This window comes from Urocampus carinirostris, chromosome 1 (assembly GCF_059441175.1).
Source record: "Urocampus carinirostris isolate Australia breed hairy pipefish chromosome 1, RoL_Ucar_1.0, whole genome shotgun sequence".
In the NCBI taxonomy this organism is placed as follows: domain Eukaryota; kingdom Metazoa; phylum Chordata; class Actinopteri; order Syngnathiformes; family Syngnathidae; genus Urocampus; species Urocampus carinirostris.
This window is the reverse complement of record NC_142349.1, coordinates 14901290-14919865: the sequence shown is the minus strand read 5'-3', so window position 1 is coordinate 14919865 and position 18576 is coordinate 14901290. Positions and strand designations below refer to the sequence as shown.

Here is an 18576-nt window from a genome sequence, read left to right as displayed (position 1 = left end):
CGGTTGTAACCGGATCCCCTTTTCTCTCCAAGAGTTAAGTGGCCGACTGGACATCAAAAGCGACGTGTACTCACAGGCCTTGGAGTATCTCTTCGTAAACTTGAATTTGACCATGCACCCGCGCCTGTTCATCTTTGCATGATCTGACGGCTGTCTCGACGGTGGCAAGGAGCGACATATTTTTTAAATGGGCTCGACTTCGAAAAGAAAAGAACGGTTAGTTGATTGAACGTGTTTAAAATGCGCCATCAGAATTTTTTTTAAAGTAAAACTAGTTAAACCTTAGCCCGAAAATCTGTATGACAGAATAAACCATCATTAGTAACACGTTGGGAAAAGTAAACCAAAAACAGATTGTTGGTCTCACCGGAATGAACAAAGTAGTATTTTGAAAAAGTTGCCTCTTGCCTGCCGACAATATTTGATTACTTTGTTCCGAAATCGTTTTTTTAAAGTTAGTAAATAAACTCCTTTATCGCTTCCATTTTTATGACGTAACTACAACATGTGACCAGAAAAAGACGCGCTGTAGGCGGAGTCTGACATGCGCACTGGAGATTTGGGGCTGGACGATACTGCAAATGTTGGTATCGATCCGCTGCAAGTAAAAATAGGGTAGCATGGATTGATACCAAGGTTTTTTTGGGGGTGGGAATTTCATTACCAAACTAAATCAAATTTCAGTGTACAATAAAGTCCCAAAACCTGAAACACCTATTACAGAAAGAACCATGGCTAAAATATAAATAAATAAATAATAATGTAAATAAAATATGTATATGGTAAAGGAGGCTATAGACTAAGACGTTTTGATTAAATATTTAACATTTTCGTTTGGCGGGCCGGATGAGTAAGCCTGGCATGTAGCCCACAGGCAGTAGTTTGCCAACCTCTGCTTTAACACAAAGCTACAATTGATCCGGAGTGATAACCAATTAAAATGTAAATGCTGGAATAAAAAAAACACTTCAGCTAAAAATGTTGAATATATCATAATCGATACAATTACCCCTCTAGTTTGTTTAGAATTACAATAAAATAAGAACAAAGTTTTCAGGCAGTAAAAATGTTTTTATTGAAAAAAAAAAGAAAAAAAAGAAAATGAAAACTTTAACAGAATAAAAAATATTCATATTTATGTTCTAATTGTTTCAGAACAAAAGTCAAGAGAGTAATACGAAGAAAGCAGCAAACTAACACAAATACATATACAAAAGGGGTCTCCAACGTGGTGCCCGCGAACACCCGCGTGCCCTCTGAGGACAGCTGAGCTGCCCGTGGCCCTGTTGAGAAAAAATCTCACCAGTACTGGGTCATTGTGATTTTCTAGTAAATATTTGTGTTCGTGGTTTACTGAGTCTTTTTAGCCCGACTTCCAATAATAAACTCATCCGCTGCCAGCCTAGCTACCTACTAATTGAGGAAAATGGAGGTTGACGTCTATCTCAAGTCACTTGCACTGAATTTAAAATGGATTTTCGATGTCTGTCATCGTTTTTGGTACTTAATTAGATAAGTAAATGCTAAATTATCTGCACTGTCACTGAAGACCTCTTAAAGCACTTTACAATGTATTCAACACTTACTCATTCACTCCTTGTTCCGCCATATTTTCCCCCTTGGGCGAATTTTCCTATAGGAGGCTGATTCGACTATAACAGTAATATAACATTTTCATTGTTCATGTGTATTTTATATCATACGTATTAAATAACACATATTCAATAATAATTGTTAGTGTTTGGCCGCATGGCAGCACAGTGGTGAGCGCATGTGCGGCACAGTTCTGCGGTCATGAGATTTAACCTTCCTGTGTGGAGTTTGCATGTTCTCCTCGTGCTTGCGTGGGTTTCCTCCGGGCACTCCGGTTTTCTCCCACATTCCAAAAACATGAATATCAAGTGAATTGGCTGGTCCAAATGGTCCCTAGGTGCAAATGAGCGAGTGAGTTGTCTGTCCCTGTGTGCCCTGCGACTGGCTGGCAACCAGTTCAGGGTGTCCCCTGCCCACTGCCCGAAGACGGCTAAAATGGGCTCCAGCACCCCCGCGACCCTACTGGGGATAAGCGGTGCAGATAATGAATGAATGAATAAATGTTAGTGTTAATGGGTTTAATGCTCTTCCAGCAGAGCCATTCCTGCAAGATGGAGCACCTATTCAGTGACCAGACCGGCAGATGTAGAAATATTTGCAATGTTTTCTTTGAGAAAAATAAAAGAAAAATCCAGAGAGAAAGAGAGGAAAATGAAGAGGGACAGAGAAATAGAAAAAGAGAGAGCAAAAGAGAAATACAGAGTAGGAGAGAGAAGAGAAATAAAGAATGTGAGAGGAGAAGAAAAAGAAGCAAATAGAGAAAGAAAGCGAAAGAGAGAGAACAATAGAGGCAGGAAGAGAGGGAATGGAAAAGAGACAGAAAGAGTCAAAAAAAGAAGAAAAGAAAGAGAGAGAGAGAGAAGAGAAAGAGTGGAAAAGAGAGAGACATAATAGTTTGCAATAATCTGTGGTCTGTGCAACCCTTTGAGACTCCTTGTGATAAAGGGCTATTCAAATAAACATGACTTGACTTAATAACAAAGTGTTTTAGGTGTGTACAAGCCAAGGAAAGGCAAAACTTCTAAAGTTTCACTTCTGTGTGAACCAAGCTACTGTAAATCTGAACTGGTCATGTGAGACACTATTTTCCTCCATTTTACTTGCTTTCATAAAAACGATTTTATTGTATAAGGGACAAAAAAGTCATACAAGAGGAGTTGGGTTTTTCCTTGCCCTTATGTAGGTTTTAGATCAGGGGATGGTGTAATAGTCTGTGGTTTGCAATAAACATGACTCTACTTGACAAAAGCTCCATTTTAGTGGCTCGCAAAATTTCTTTCTTTGCAAAGATGCCGCCGGTGTTCTACTCTTCCTCGTTACTGAGCGAGTTTTTTGAATGTGTTATTGTATATATATTACCGGTATATAAAATACATGTGAAGAATGAAAATGTTATTACTTTCATAATCGAATCAGCCTCCGGGAGGAAAATTTGGCAGAGTAGGAAAATATGGAAGACCACCTTGCTATACAACAAGGTCGACACGAAAACTATAATACTTTACATAGCACAATATGTTCAAAATAAAGTCTGAAAATGCAAATAGTGTGAACAATGCAATTTGAAATCCTTAAACAGTAATAAAAAAATAAATATTTCTGGTAAAAAAAAAAAAACTTTTTAGAACAAAAATCAAGGGATTCAAACCAAAAAAGTAGCTATGTGATTGAAATACAAGTACTGTATAAGTTATATAATGTTAACCGGACTACTAAAATACAAAATTTTCCAGACTATAAGACTCATCCAAAAACTGACTAAAGGTTCAAACATGAACCTTATAAACCAGTGCGGTACATACAGTGAATAAATCCAGAAACCCTTAATCACAACGCAATACTTTTACATACAGTAACCATTCATGAATCAATCGATTCACTTTAGTTGTGAAACAAGACTCTCTATCACAGTATATAGGTTTTATCTTCTGTTTTAATGTCGTGCACCTTATAGTTTGATGCGCCTTATATATCAAAAATAATCTTTCACTTCGTAGTGTTGTTGAAGGTGCGTCTGATAATCAGGTTGCACCTTATAGTCTGAAAAATATTTAATTGTACAACGTTTTGAAAATAGGATCGGTAATGCAGATAAAGTGTAGCCATTATTGGATCCGATTCGAAAGTTAAAATGTATGTATCATTTAATGACCCGCTAACATTATTATAATGCTCATTAAAATTAGTAGACAAGAATATCGATCCGCTCTACTACTTACTCAGTATCGATAATATCGATATTTAAATCGATATGTTTACCCTTAGTAGAGATCCGACTAGACGTCTGTAGTTCATCTGAGCGACCCACAGTGGCTGGAGTGAAGGTTAGTACGGCGTAAAATTATTCGAGTACACCAATGATTATTTTCAAACGTAATTTCTAACAGCAAACGAAGCTAAAAGACTATTGTCGTGAATTTTCAATTGCGTATTTTTGTACGAGAAACTTGCTAGCTATTAGCTTGTGTATTGTTAGCAAGTAAAGTTAGCTGTTACTGTCATCGTGACGTAATTTGCAATGTTGCCCTAACAAATTGGCGATTAATCCCTCGTATTTAGATAAAGGTTGTAAATGGCTCTAATTGATAACAGGTGACCAAGTGGTAGCCGTGACACATATAAACTACGTTGAGTGACACAAGGCCTTTGTCTTCCTTTTTTTTGCCTGCCATTAAAAGTGTGATTTTAACCACACGGTGTTTCATTAGACCTGTCCTACAGAGAAATTCCAGGTCGGTTGATAATCTTGCTTCGCCTGTATCATCCATACAACGTCTTGTTTTAAATCTACAGATTCATCTAGCAGCCTATCTTCACCCTCCCAGGGAAATCAGCCAGACAGCAGAGCCAGAAAAGCTTCCCAAGACCATTATCCCGATCTGGCAAATCCCCTACCTGGTGGGTAGAAGAATTAAAAATGGACTCAATTAGGAGTATGCTTTTATTGGAATAATTTGTTTCAACTCAAAGTTAGAAGTAGTCATTCAGTCATTACTTGCAAAAGTATGTAGTGCTCAGTTAAAACTTTTCACATGTGGTGTAATTCAAAAACAGATGCTACGGATGTATTTTAACACAACTAGGAATTATTTCATGTTCAAAAACAAAAATATGTATTCTGGTCTTGGTTGACAGTAAGACAATTTATCACAGGGGTGGCGAACAAGTTTGACACAAAGAGCCGAATTTTTTAACTGTGAGAGTCAAAGAGCCACACCACGCACCGACCTGCCTTGACAGACAGACACACACGATTAAGAACATATTATTTCCCATAACACACTCCTCTCCTTACAATACAAAAAGTATTGTTCTTGTGTTGATTTCAAGGAAAGTGTCCACCCTCAATACACACAAAAAAACCCAACATGAAACAAGGCAAAGAGCCACAGTATATAGAAAATATGATGAGGTAAAGAGACGCATTCTTATTGGCCAAGAGCCCCATGCGGCTCTAGAGCCACGTGTTCGCCACCTCTGATTTATCACCTTTAAGAGAAATATCACCGTTCTGAAGTAAAAAAAAACTGTGACCTATGATAATTGTACTAGGGATTTGAGGAGAAAATGTTTTCAGGGCAGCACGGCGCCGCAGTGGTTAGCGCTTGTGCGGCACAGTTCTAAGGTCTTGGGAACCTCCTGTGTGGGTTCAAATCCAGCTACCGGACTTCCTGTGCGGAGTTTGTATGTTCTCCTTGTGCCTGCATGGGTTTTTTCCGGGCACTCCGGTTTCCTCCCACATTCCAAAGACATGCATTTCAGGTGGATTGGCCGGTCCAAATTGTGAATGAGCGAGCGAGTTGTCTGTCCCTGTGTGCCCTGCGATTGGCTGGCAACCAGTTCAGGGTGTCCCCTGCCCACTGCCCGATGATTGCTGGGATGGGCTCCAGCACCCCCGCGACCCTACTAAGGATAAGCGGTGCGGCTTATGAGATGAGAAGAGATGTTTTTAGGGTTGTTTTGTGAGATTTCCCAAAGTGAATTGGGCATTCAAAGACTCAAGTTTGGATTAAATCGGTGTAGCTTGTGCAGGCATATCAGCTATAATCTCATTCTGACACTTTTTATTTACGGTACCAGAGACAAATGTTAGAGAATGGCGAAAACAGAACATCGTCCTGAAAGATATAAGCGCAAAAAAAAGCACGACATGGGAAAAAAACTCCTTGGTGTACCTGCTGATGAATCAGACTTAGGACATGAGATAAATACTTTGTACAATTTATGTTGGTATTGTGTTCTTAGTTGTCAATAAATTATTTGAATCTTGTAATCAACATTTGTCACTTTCAATGCTTAGTTCGAGCTGAGAAAATTTCAAACAATTTCATACTGATTTTTGATAAATACGGTATTTCCTCCACACCTCACCTTCTGAAGTCCTGACCCATTCTCGTGCCTGTGAACAGCATTATAACATCGGTCAGTCACAACTGGGCACGTGCCTCGAGCTGTACCACTGTATACAATGCATCTGACAAAACACAATACCAACAATATAGCTGGAATTCTGCTTGTTCTTGATGTTCTAAAAGCAGCTATAGTACTGTACAACCAGACACCCCTGTTCGGCCTCCACTGTATCTGCAATCTCCCCTTCCCCCACAATAAAAACGTAATTTAAGTCGTGTTATCGCTTTTTCACATCCACATGCAATGTGGGTGGGTTGATCCCCACTGTTGTAGCCCCTAACTGATTGACCAGGATATCATACGCTTATTTTCATTTTCTTTGCTTTTAAATGTCCTGGTTCTTTCGTTAATGTTTCTATATCCAACAATTGATAATGATTTCTTCTGAAGATTTTGTAGGTCGGACAACGGTTTTACAAAATGGCCACAATGACGGAGAGCCTGCCCAATGGCGGTGGGTCCTTGTATGAGGAGAAAGGAGATACCCTCAGGTTAACCTTCCTCTTCTTGTTTCAGCAACTCTTAAAACACGACAATTCAGTACTATTGTATGTAATATTATTATTGTTAAATGTATTATTATTGTGACCCTACTAAGAATAAGCAGTGCAGATGATGGATGAATATTATTATTGTTAAATACATTGTTTTTGCAGAGTGTACTTTCTCATTTATATATATATATGTGTGTGTATATATATATATATATATATATATATACACACACAGTGGCAGCACGGCGGCGCAGTGGTTAGCGCTTGTGCGGCACAGTTCATGTCATGGGAACCTGTTGTGGGTTCAAATCCAGCTCCAGACTTCCTGTGCGGAGTTTGTATGTTCTCCCCGTGCTTGCGTGGGTTTCCTCCGGGCACTCCGGTTTCCTCCCACGTTCCAAAAACATGCATTTCAGGTGAATTGGCCGGTCCAAATTGTCCCTAGGTGTGAATGAGCGAATGAGTTGTCTGTCCCTGTGTGCCCTGCGATTGGCTGGCAACCAGTTCAGGGTGTCCCCTGCCCACTGCCCGGAGATGGCTGGGATGGGCTCCAGCCCCCCGCGACCCTAATGAGGATAAGCGGTACGGCTGATGAGATGAGATGAGACACACACAGTGTTCATTTTACCTCTGAAAAGTGATGGGTCCCTGGGACTCGCATGCTCAAAAATCTATGGGTCCCAACAGAGATCTATGGGTCCCCAAAATATAGTGTTATCGAGGTTGAAATTGTAACTCGGCGACAAATATATAATATAAATCTATATATTCATTCAGTTTTAATCATCACAATTTATCGGTAATACAAATCAGTTATCAGTTCAAAATTTTTCAGTTCACAACAATATTGTACATTATACAAAATAATACCTAAGACTTATAACATTGGTTAAATGGCGGCGCCCTCTGTTGGCTGCGGCTGCATCGGCTTGCTACACCGTGTCAGGTGTATCGACATTTCGTTCTGTGTACATTGTTACAAAGAATGACAATACAAAGGAAATTATTATTATTATTATTGCTGAAATATTAATCTATATTTTCATTCAGTTTGAATGAAATGAAAATGAAATGAAATGATTTGCATTTATATAGCGCTTTTCAAGTCAATGACTTCCCAAAGCGCTTTACAATGTGCTCCACATTTCCCAATAGCGGCCTTGCAGCCATGTAAGGCGCTAACCTGCTTATTGGGGGTATTAGGGGTTCAGTGTCTTACCCAAGGACACTTCGACATGTAACACGGACGAGCCGGGATTCGAACTGGGATCCCTTGATCCCAAGACGAGCGCTCTACCTCCTGAGCTACTGCCCCACGCTCTAAATAACCAGAGGAAAAACTTTTTCGTTACAAAATTTTGAGTATCACATCGGACTATACGCTTATGGCTTTCAAAACCAAACCTTGCTGCCACGATGCGATGTCTCTTGCATTTGTAACCTATTGAAGGCTCTTTGTCCAATAAAGGACTTTGTGCTTTGTATATTTTTGTATCGTTATTCAAATGATTTATGTATTTAATAATTAAATACATACATAAAAGATGCTATAACAGCACAATGTCAACATTTATCAAATGTACAATATACTATTGACAACCTTTCAATTCACTGAAATATACACCTTTTAATAACAGCTAAAATTCAAGTTTGGAATCAAAATGAATATCTGTTGCTTTAACTTTTCACAATGAATTATAAAAGATTTGAGAACAAATAATGGCAGAAATGCAAATGCAAAAAATAAATGACGAGGTAACTACAATTGATTACTTTTATTAATGAATTATGATAGAAAAAAAGTGTGTTATATGGTGCTTATTTTTTTCTTATTAACTGTGATTGCAACTGTGTTTACGGATAACCGCACGGGTCAGTCGGGGCACCAATGAGGATGCAACTCTGGACAGCTCTTTCCTTTGTTGGCGGTTCCTGGCCTGGTTTTGGGCCGTAGCAAAGTTGGCACCAGTCCATTCCTTTATGTTGTCAGCCCAGTTCTTTTTTGTGCTTACTCTCCTCCTGTCCCCTTTTACTGTGCCCTGGAAAATGATCTTGGCCAGTCCTGATGATCTTGTCATGTGACCATACAACTGAAGTTGTTGGCTGAGGACAGTTGACAACAATTCTTTGTAGGGTCCAATGTGCCCTCTGCTGGTGTTTAGCGCCGTTTTGTTTGTCACACGGGCAAAGTAGTTGATGCCTAGATTTCCTGTGGCATTGTATCTCCATGGTGAATAGTTAACCGTTAACCGTGTTGCAATCACAGTTTTAAAAGGAAATTAAGAACGTCATTTTTTAAAGTCACTTGAATAAGATTTCAAATTGGCATCAATGAGATGGTGACTTATACAGTGGCTTGCGAAACTATTAGGCCCCCTTGAACTTTGTGACCTTTTGCCATATTTCAGACTTCAAACATAAAGATATAAAACTGTAATTTCTTGTGAAGAATCGACAACAAGTGGGACACAATCATGAAGTGGGACACACTTTATTGGACATTATAAACATTTTTAACAAATAAAAAACAGAAAAGTGGGTGTGCAAAATATTCAGCCCCATTTAGTTGATACTTTGTAGCACCACCTTTTGCTGCGATTACAGCTGCAAGTCGCTTGGGGTATGTCTCTCAGTTTCGCACATCAAGAAACTGATATTTTTGCCCATTCCTCGCAAAACAGCTCCGGCTCGGTGAGGTTGGATGGATGGATAGATAGATAGATAGATACTTTATTTATCCCCATAGGGAAATTCACACTTCCAGCAGTCTACCCCGTTGTTTATTAACCGATTAACATGATGCCCTAGGGGTGCTTGTAGCCGTGTGGATGACGTCACGCTAGTCCAAAAGTTCGACATCCCTGCGGCAGATGGAAATATTTTCTTTGTGAAAATCCAGGGATACACCACCTCGTGTTAGCAAGTCCGCCTCCTCTCCGATTCCCCAGGGCTTTCGTGTCTCTGTATAGCGGCGTTGAAGCCGGATAGCTCCGGGTGGCTACACGTTAGCGTCCGGAATGCTAAATGTGAGCCACGTTTCCGCAAAACACAGCAACTGCGCTCCCTGTGCGCTTCGATGTTTTCCACCAGCACTCGATGATCTTATTTGCCATGATTACGGATGGTACCGAAGACTTATAATGCCGCTAGCCGCTTAGCTAGCTCCGGCTCTTCCACGATAGGCCCCTTCATCACGCCGGCACGAGAATTCTTCAGGGAAAGGAGTTGATTCCTTGAATAAACGCATTTTTGTGCGCTAAAACCCATGTCCATAGGATAGAAGTAATCCATAGTGTAGTTGTCAAAACGGGAAGAAAAACACCTAAGATAGGAGCAGACAATAAAACAATAGGGCAGCTGCTGGAAAAGGCAGCCGCTTGTGGCAGCGCCGCTTTGAAAGCGTTTGTGAACAGCAGTTTTCAGTTCTTTCCACAGATTCTCAATTGGATTGAGGTCTGGACTTTGACTTGGCCATTCTAACACCTTGATTTGTTAGAATGGCCAAGATAAGTTGGATTTTGGTCTCATCTGACCAGAGCACCTTCTTCCACATGTTTGGTGTGTCTCCCAGGTGGCTTGTGGCAAACTTTGAACGACACTTTTTATGGATATCTTTAAGAAATGGCTTCCTTCTTGCCATTCTTCCATAAAGGCCGGATTTGTGCAGTATATGACTGATTGTTGTCCAATGGACAAATTCTCCCACCTCAGCTGTAGACCTGTGCAGTTCATCCAGAGTGATCATGGGCCTCTTGGCAGCATTTCTGTTCAGTTTTCTCCTTGTATGAGCTGAAAGTTTAGGGGGACGTCCCGATTTTGGTAGATTTGTAGTGGCCTGATACTCCTTCCATTTCAATATTATTGCTTGCACAGTGCTCCTAAAGTGCTCCTTGGGATGTTTAAAGCTTGGGAAATCTTTTTGTATCCAAATCTAGCTTTAAACTTCTCCACAAGAGTATCTCGGACCTGCCAGGTGTGTTCCTCGTTCTTCATGATGCTCTGCACTTTTACACAGAGACTCTATTACACACAGGTGGATTCCATTTATCATCATTAGTCATTTAGATCAACAAGCCATCCTCACTGAACTTCTGGACAGGGTTTGCGGCACTGAAAGTAAAAGGGCTGAATAATTTTGCACAGCCACATTTTCGTTTTTTATTTTTTAAACATGTTTAAAATATCCAATAAAGTATGTTCCACTTGATGATTGTGTCCCACTTATTGTTGATTCTTCACAAGAAATTACAGTTTTTTTGTATCTTTTGTTTGAAGTCTGAAATGTGGCAAAAGGTCACAAAGTTCAAGGGGGCCAAATAGTGTCGCAAGCCACTGTAAGTATGTGGCTTCATCCTGTTGAAGTACTATTCATGGGGATGAAATTGAAAAGAGAGTGAGAAGAAAATATAGGAAGTCAAAGAATAAAGAATAAAAGAAATAGAAAATAGCGCAAAAAGAATAAAAAAAATAATGAGAAAAGTGGTGAAAGAAAGAACAAAAATAAATTGGAATAAAAAGAAAAATACAGTGTCTTCCCGAAGGGTACCTTAGGAAAGAGAAACTGACAAATATGTCAACTCCTTGTAAGTGAGCCTCATCTTATGTGAAATAAAAAATGTCTCCATCTATGAGTATTAAAAAAGAAATACAAATTTCTATGTCATTTTAAGTGTCTTATGATTAAAAAATCTATATTGTATGTTGTGTTTAAAGAAAAAATATAGTTTGCGTTAGAGAAAGCACAATACATTATTTCCTTCATCTCCCCAGGCCTGATGATCTATCAGAGATGCTAGCTGCAGGCACCAAAGAGGTTCATGAAAAGGCAGAAAACACACAATTTGTAAAGGATTTCCTGAGAGGACGGATACACAAAGAGCTCTTCAAGGTGAGCGAGGGACTACAAGATGAAAGCAACACCGATGGCTTTGATGCAAATGAAATTATGATGAGTGTTTTTTCCTCAACAGCTGGGTGCCGTAGCCCTCTACTACACTTACAGCGCCATGGAGGAGGAAATTGAACTCAACAAGGACCACCCACATTTTGCCCCGCTTTATTTCCCGTCAGAGCTGCACCGCCACGAAGCCCTGGCCCGCGACCTGGAGTTTTTTTACGGCCCCGAATGGAAGAGCGAGATCAGCTGTTCGCCAGCCACCCAACGCTACGTGGACCGAATCCACCAGGTGGGCCGCGAGGATCCGGCCCTGCTGGTGGCCCACGCCTACACCCGCTACATGGGCGACCTGTCAGGGGGTCAGGTACTGAAGAAGGTGGCGCAAAGAGCTTTAAAGCTCCCTCCCACAGGAGAGGGCCTGGAATTCTATCAGTTTGACGCCATTGATAGCGCCAAGGCTTTCAAGCAGCTTTACCGCAGCCGTATGAACGAGTTAGAACTGGATGCTGAGACCAAGAAGAACCTGGTGGATGAGGCCAAAGAGGCCTTTCAGTACAACATTGAGGTAAAAGCCAGTCTTGTAACCTGCAATTCTAGATTTTTACTATTACAACGAATCCCTAGATCAGGCATATCAAACAGTTTGACCCACGTAAAAAATGTAAATACCAAATATTTAGCTTCATCCTATATTTGTAGGCTACCCTACAAATTCTAATCATGGAAAATACTCTAATTTGTTGATTTTAACAGTTGAGTAAAAGCATCTTAACATCTGAACCAACTCACCAAAAACAAACATTACAGTGGGAGCTATGAAAATAATCCGCCTCAATAGTTCTATAGCTTTTGAAATAATTACAAATAAAATAGAGTTCTAGCTGTAAAGGGGCTATAACATCAGATCTAACTACTCGGCTGGGCCTACACAAAGCGAGAAAATACTGCACAATAATCTCTTTAAAATGAAACCAGACTGAAATGTCAGCTCTTACACATTTGCTGCCCTCAAAGCAGACAGAAGTAGCATTTGGTTTGTATTTAAGATCATAACTTGGATAGTAATGAGCTAGGGACTTGATATATTTTTTGTCATAACTATACTCGGCAATTTAAGTGGGCCGGGTCAGGCCTGCACGCTTTACGTTTAACATGTCTGCCTTAGATACAAATTAAATGTTGAACATTTCCAAATTACTCTCCAAAAAGACTAAGACAGAGTACATAATATTTACCTTTTTTTAAACTGCCAAAATCGACATTTTAAAGGGACATTGTTTTATTTAGCACCTAATAAGTGTTAAAAAAACCTCCCATAAAAAAAAAAGACAAAATACATGTACCCGGTAATGGGAATTTTTATATCAAGGAAAAGAAGGAAAGAGCTATTGGAAAATAGTGCTTTTTCATCTGACTATTGTAGTATATTTTTTAGCTTTTCAGGAGGTTTAATTAAAGTCACTAGAATAAGTATTTTAAAATGTTTATGATGCATGAAGTCCACTTTGTTCTATCGTCTGAAATGATTTTATTTTGATAGGTTTTTGAGGAGCTGGAAGAAATTGGAAAAACATTCCAGGAGGAAGTACATGAAGCAGAAATGCCCGTTCATGGAGATGCAGGAGGCGACATCTGCAAATGTCCCTATTATGCTGCCAAAATGGGTACGCTTCTTTTTGTTTTTTCACCCGAACGTATATAAAAGGAACATATTTTATTTTATACGTTCATTATAATTATAATATATTATTATGATAATTGTAATATTATATTATTATTTTATTCACTTATTGTAAATCATCTTTGCTGAACAATCATGTGTATCGTTTATTATATTTATCCTATTTTAAAAGCAATAGATTATTTGTCATATAAACGTTATATCTTCCATGTAGGTATAAATAAATCCTTCAGTTATCACGGTTAAAGGGGGACTAGAACCCCCCGCGAAAGATGGAAATAGGCAAAGTAGCGTGGCCCCTTCATAAAAACCCTCAAGGGTCAAACTTGCTCCGAGATGACGTCACTATCAACTGAGAGTAAATGACTAACAAAATAACAACTACCGTATTTTCCGCACTATAAGGCGCACCGGGTTATAGGGCGCACCCCGAAAAAATAGTTTTTGGTCCTATTTTTGACATACATAAGACGCACCGGATTATAAGGCGCTACAATGGGAACGTGGACAAAACAGTCAGATAGTTCAGTCCAACTTATTACCCCCTTAACATTCCGAAAGCTTGCAAAGACGCAAATACGTGTCGAGAACACGTGCGGATGCGGTGTCCGTAAGATGTCACTCAAATGCATCGTTCCATCATTCGGAAGGTTAAAGTCTTGGGATTCAAAAAATGATAACCATTCCTTAGTATCTATTTTCTTTTTCGCTCGCAACTTTACTGTGCATATGACAATAAACACTTGGAATTGAGTTTAATTTAAAAATAGACACTCCATTTCATCCATTATCTGCACCGCTTATCACAGAAACATTGAGTTCAGTCTGAAACAAGATACAGGGACAATATAAAACCCGGAATAGCTCACCGAAGTCGTTGTGTTCATAATAATGTGCAGGCTATGTCCTCTTATATCCGTGAGGGTAGTAAATCCAGGAGAATACAATATTTACAAATACAGAATAGAAAAAAATGCTTTCTCTATGCCGTCAGCCACATGCTATACGCATTCATCTTTTTCGGCCAATTGCAGGCTTTGTTTCGCCGTTTAAGCCAATGGCAGCCTGTAAATGATAAAAAGGATCCGCCCCTTGACCTCCGAATAACTTTAGCCAATAGTGATCGATTCAACTGATGATTGACACATCTTTTTCGGCCAATTGCAGGCTTTGTTTGCCGTTTAAGCCAATGGCAGCCTGTAAATGATAAAAAGGATCCGCCTTTTGACCTCCGAATAACTTTAGCCAATAGTGATCGATTCAAATGATGATTGACACATTGGTTAGCCAATGAAACGCCGGTAAATAAATCCCAGCATCCACCGCGTACTACTTGGCGTTCGGGGGAAAATCTAGTCAGCGGCTGCAAGTTAGTTGGAAAACTTTGCAACTTTAAAATTGATCCATAAATAAGGCGCACTGTATTATAAGGCGCATGGTCAGCTTTTGAAAAAAATAAAGGCTTTTAGGTGCGCCTTATAGTGCGGAAAATACGGTATATATCTACAAATAAAGACTCAAAATACAGAATTGTCTAAATGGTCTAAATTGTCACTATACAAAAGTAAAACAAAATTGAAGGGCTTCTCCTTACAGTGTAAGAAAGCAATTTAGAGAGTGGTTGGTTAGCTGCAAGCTAGCATCGGGTATCCTTAGATTGAGCATGACATTGATTCAAGTACAACCATCCCTACTGTAGCCGCTTCCCACGAGTTTCATGGTAATGGTTTGGGCGGTGGTGGTTATACATCCTCGGCAGGGTTGGCTTGTCAAGGTTGTTAGCCGCAGTAGGTCGGATTTGCAGTACGCCGCCTCAGTCGCTTCTACTCCACCAGCTCGGTAGCCTAGATGGGAGGGCGCCCGTTTCGAGACTGGGAGGTCGCTGGTTCAAGCCTCGGCCGAGTCATACCTAAGACTTACAACATTGGTACTCATTGCCTCCCTGCTTGGCGCTCGGCATTAAGGGTTGGAATTGGGGGGTTTGGTCACCTGATGACTAAAATGGCTGCGCCCTGTTTGGCTGCGGCTGCATCGGCTCGCTACAGTTTAACTGTACAGGTCAGGTGTATCGACATTTCGTTCTGTGTGCATGGTTACAAAGAATGACAATAAAAGTAAATTCTTCTTCTCCTTGAATCCGATAACAATACACAGAGAACCCGCTGATGATCACCATTTTTGTGCGCTCTTCTGACATTCCTCAGAGTCCAATTTAATGCATGAATTTATTTTCAATGTAACAAGCCGCTAAAAGCTTTGCAGTTTGTTTTAGTGGCCACATTGATTCAATTTGATATAGTGGCCATATTGACTTGTGCGCCTGCCTCGTTGTTTGACTGCATGAACCAGCCTGTCACAGTCTCCCACACACAGGCAGTCATGTCCACCCAACACACACACGCACACACACATACAACTTGCCCCGTGATAGCATTTGCTGTCGGCTGTCTGCTGCAGAGCACAATATGTTTAGCAATGACGATATAGACAATTCTATTCCAAATCGACAAATAAGTGAACCCGCGATAACTGGAGCGCGAAGTAGCAAGCGATTACTGTATATTTGTCCGGGTAGTTGTGGCATCACCACGGGTTTTTATAGTATTTTTCGTCTTATTTCAGCAGCCACGAGTGGGACAGCATTCGCGAACCAGCTGGCTATGGGCTTCCTACGTCACCCCACAGGCCAAGTCCTCATCGCCACATGGTTTGCTGCTTTAGCCGGCCTTGCCGCATGGTACGTGATGTAAGGAAACAAGAGGCGCAGAAGGAGGAAAGGCATAACGGACGTTTCCAAAAGCTTGGATTTTGCCTCGTGAAGCCACACAAAATCGAACTGGATGTGGAATTCCAATGCGTTAATCTTAAGGACAATGCTCACGCTCTCACTCATCCAGCAAGCGCTTTTCTATCTCTGCAACAGCAACTATTGCACCCCCCCACCCTCCAGTACAGTGGTTGTTGCATCAGGTTTTCTCACACCTCCCTCTAATTTAAATGATTTAAACACAGATTATGCTGTACATTAATTGAAAGATTTGTAATATTTGCTTGGTAAAACGGACTATGTATAAATTAACCAAGAGCGAACTTCTGTATGTTGGCCATACAGCGACTCAATTTGACTCAGGAACGATGTGTTTTAATTGCATTCAAATGTATTCCTATAGCACTTTCATACATCAAACAGCAACAAAGTGTTGTGAAATATTTACTGATAGAGCAGTTGATTTCTCACATGTAATCTTGAGTATTTTATTTAATGTTGAATTCTACAAAGTCTAAACCAGGGGTCTCACAACATGGTGACCGCGGGCACCAGGGTGCCCCCTAAGGACAAAGTGGGTTGCCTGCGGACTTGTTCTATAAATGGCTTACCAGTGTTGGGTCATTGTGATTTTCTAGCGAAATGTTTTTTTTTAGTGGTTGACTCAGTATTTAATCCTCCTTCAAATTAACTTGGTAATAACAGAGTAACAACGTAGTAATTACATGTTTTAATGATACAAATGCATATCAAAACGGGCGCCCTTTGGGCTGATAAGTAACAAAAAGTAGCTCTCATCTTGGAAAAAGGTTAGAGAGCCCTGGTCTAAACTGATGTGGACTCTGAACATTTAAAAAATATAACATTATCATTCCCATGTGGGGGCTACGATGTATACAATAGTCATTCTTTACATATGGGATGATTACATTTACCTATCAAATATTCAAAACAATGAATCTCAAATAAATCAAGTTTAATTACAGGGTTCGTATACATTTTATGGCCAAATTCAAAAATTGTAAATACATTTGAGACAAATCTCTCCATATACTGTAGGTGTGAGGTACAAATGACAGTTACATGTAGCTAATGCTTTCAGTCGCAGAACGCTCTTCATTTTATATCACTGGGAAACTCGACTTTAATTTTACCATGGCCCATAACAAATGTCTATAATTGATACATTATCCTTGCATATTTCAAGTGTAACATGGAAGCTATCTGCTTGGGACTGTTGGGGCTGATGACGCTTCATAGGCCAATGCCATACAAGCAAATGCTAGCTGGTGTTAATCACAAGGGGAAGAAATGCAATAGCAAAGTGAAGCCACCCGCAGTGTCGGTGTCATTTTTAAGCAGACTTGTGAAACGTGACAACCATTTTAAATTTACAAACACTTAACCCAAATTTCAAGCGCTCTCCACTCTTTGAAAACACATTAAAATTCAAGCATTTTTAAAGATTTCAAGCACCCATACGAACCCTGTAATTATGTGCAAATTCATTACAATATCTTAAAATCTGCTATGCGCAAGGACGTCCATAATGGGAAGTTATTTGAGGTTGAAGAAATTAAACACATGAAGACTTGCCAAAAAGCCTTTACTATTAATACGGTAATATTTTAAAGAATAAGACTGTGGAGAAGAGTGTTCCGACAGAGCGCCAAGCCACGCCCACCATTGTTACAGTATCCATGTATCACACGCGGCGCAAATGGGGCGGCTGAAACAAGTGAGTGACTCTTAAGTCGCTATTCCCGATAGCATAGCTGTATAATTTCCTCCTTTATTATGCAAATGTATCGCAAACGTCAGTAGAAAAGCCCAAAGACGCTAATAACCTTGTAAGAGTGGATGCAAAATGGTGGCAATCTATGAGGAAGTCAGAAGCCCCGGACCAACTACACATAGAAACAGATTCGTGAGATAATAGTATATGAATATATACATTTACAAGTTTTACTGTAATGAAAAACGCCACCTTTGCTTTTATTTGTTTTTGTCATATGCTAACTAGGGCGCAGTGACTTACTCAAAGTAAAGCGGCTGCAGTAACGTACAAACTTCTCTCTGACCGACCCAACAGCGTTTCCATGCCTGTCTGCTATACAAAAGGGGCTGGGCTGTCGTCTGCCACGCCATCTAATTGGCTGAAATTAGGCGCCGTCTGATTCATTAATTGCACGTTTGTGATTATGGTTTGTATTTAACTTGTTTTTAAATTGCAACATTTGATTTGTGATTGTTGTGAAGGACAATTAAACTTAATGCTCTTTGAAGTGATGCTTCTTAGAAGGAATGTGGTAGAAGGCAAGCTGACAAACCGCAGGCTGACACAACACTGAACTACAAAACGATTCACAGAAAATTACATTTTTTTTATTTGCAATACCGCAAATAAGGAACTTTATCCGAATATTCTATTTTTTGAAGACAGTCTTGTACATTTAAACCCAAAGCTTAAACATTTTCATGCACTTATACTGATCCCTTAAGCACTTCATGTGGGTGTCTTAGGCAAGTATAACCCAGTGGTGCCCATCCTTCTCCAGGCTGTTTATTCGGTTTGGGGTTTGCTCCCTACAGTGCCATTTTATTTGGGACAAATCGAAATCCCCAAACTGGATTGTAGGAAAAAAAACGTCTTTTGTAATGAAATAAACTCTGATCGATGTGGAAGCATACTTTTGGTTTAATTGTACATTTACCATATTTTCTTGAATAG

General features: G+C 39.9%; 2 protein-coding genes across 16 annotated transcripts in view; one reads left to right on the top strand and one right to left on the bottom strand.

The window, feature by feature from the left end:
* Nucleotides 1-4101, bottom strand: part of tedc2 (tubulin epsilon and delta complex 2) — a 24774-nt gene extending 20673 nt beyond the window's left edge. The window contains exons 1-2 of one of the 8 annotated variants that reach the window (XM_088327849.1): nucleotides 368-497; nucleotides 75-197 (exon numbers count right to left, since the gene is read on the bottom strand). In XM_088327849.1, coding sequence (XP_088183975.1) covers nucleotides 75-178 — 104 coding nt within the window. In that variant the 5' untranslated portion in view covers nucleotides 179-197; nucleotides 368-497. Of the gene's footprint in view, nucleotides 1-74; nucleotides 500-3812 lie in introns of those variants that run through there. The other 7 variants (XM_088327858.1, XM_088327866.1, XM_088327903.1 and 4 more) reach the window with 7 other exon arrangements.
* On the top strand, nucleotides 171-18535 carry hmox2b (heme oxygenase 2b). Of its 8 annotated transcripts, none has more exons than XM_088327936.1 (7): nucleotides 171-216; nucleotides 4387-4491; nucleotides 6397-6497; nucleotides 11271-11388; nucleotides 11471-11962; nucleotides 12938-13061; nucleotides 15701-18535. In XM_088327936.1, the coding sequence occupies exons 3-7, from the start codon at nucleotides 6427-6429 to the stop codon at nucleotides 15826-15828; spliced, it is 933 nt and encodes a 310-aa protein (XP_088184062.1). In that variant the 5' UTR covers nucleotides 171-216; nucleotides 4387-4491; nucleotides 6397-6426; the 3' UTR covers nucleotides 15829-18535. The 8 variants fall into 8 exon arrangements, with proteins under 8 accessions (XP_088184062.1, XP_088184047.1, XP_088184076.1 ...); XM_088327921.1 differs by lacking the exon at nucleotides 171-216 and adding an exon at nucleotides 3820-3917; XM_088327929.1 differs by lacking the exon at nucleotides 171-216 and adding an exon at nucleotides 4183-4325.
* The last annotated feature ends 41 nt before the right edge of the window (nucleotides 18536-18576 follow it).

Coding starts and splice junctions, on each gene's coding strand:
- hmox2b (XM_088327936.1), top strand. CDS start 6,427: ATGGCCACAATGACGGAGAGCCTGCCCAATGGCGGTGGGTCCTTGTAT. Junction 11,389..11,470: donor TACACAAAGAGCTCTTCAAG/GTGAGCGAGGGA, acceptor TTTCCTCAACAG/CTGGGTGCCGTAGCCCTCTA. Junction 13,062..15,700: donor CTATTATGCTGCCAAAATGG/GTACGCTTCTTT, acceptor GTCTTATTTCAG/CAGCCACGAGTGGGACAGCA.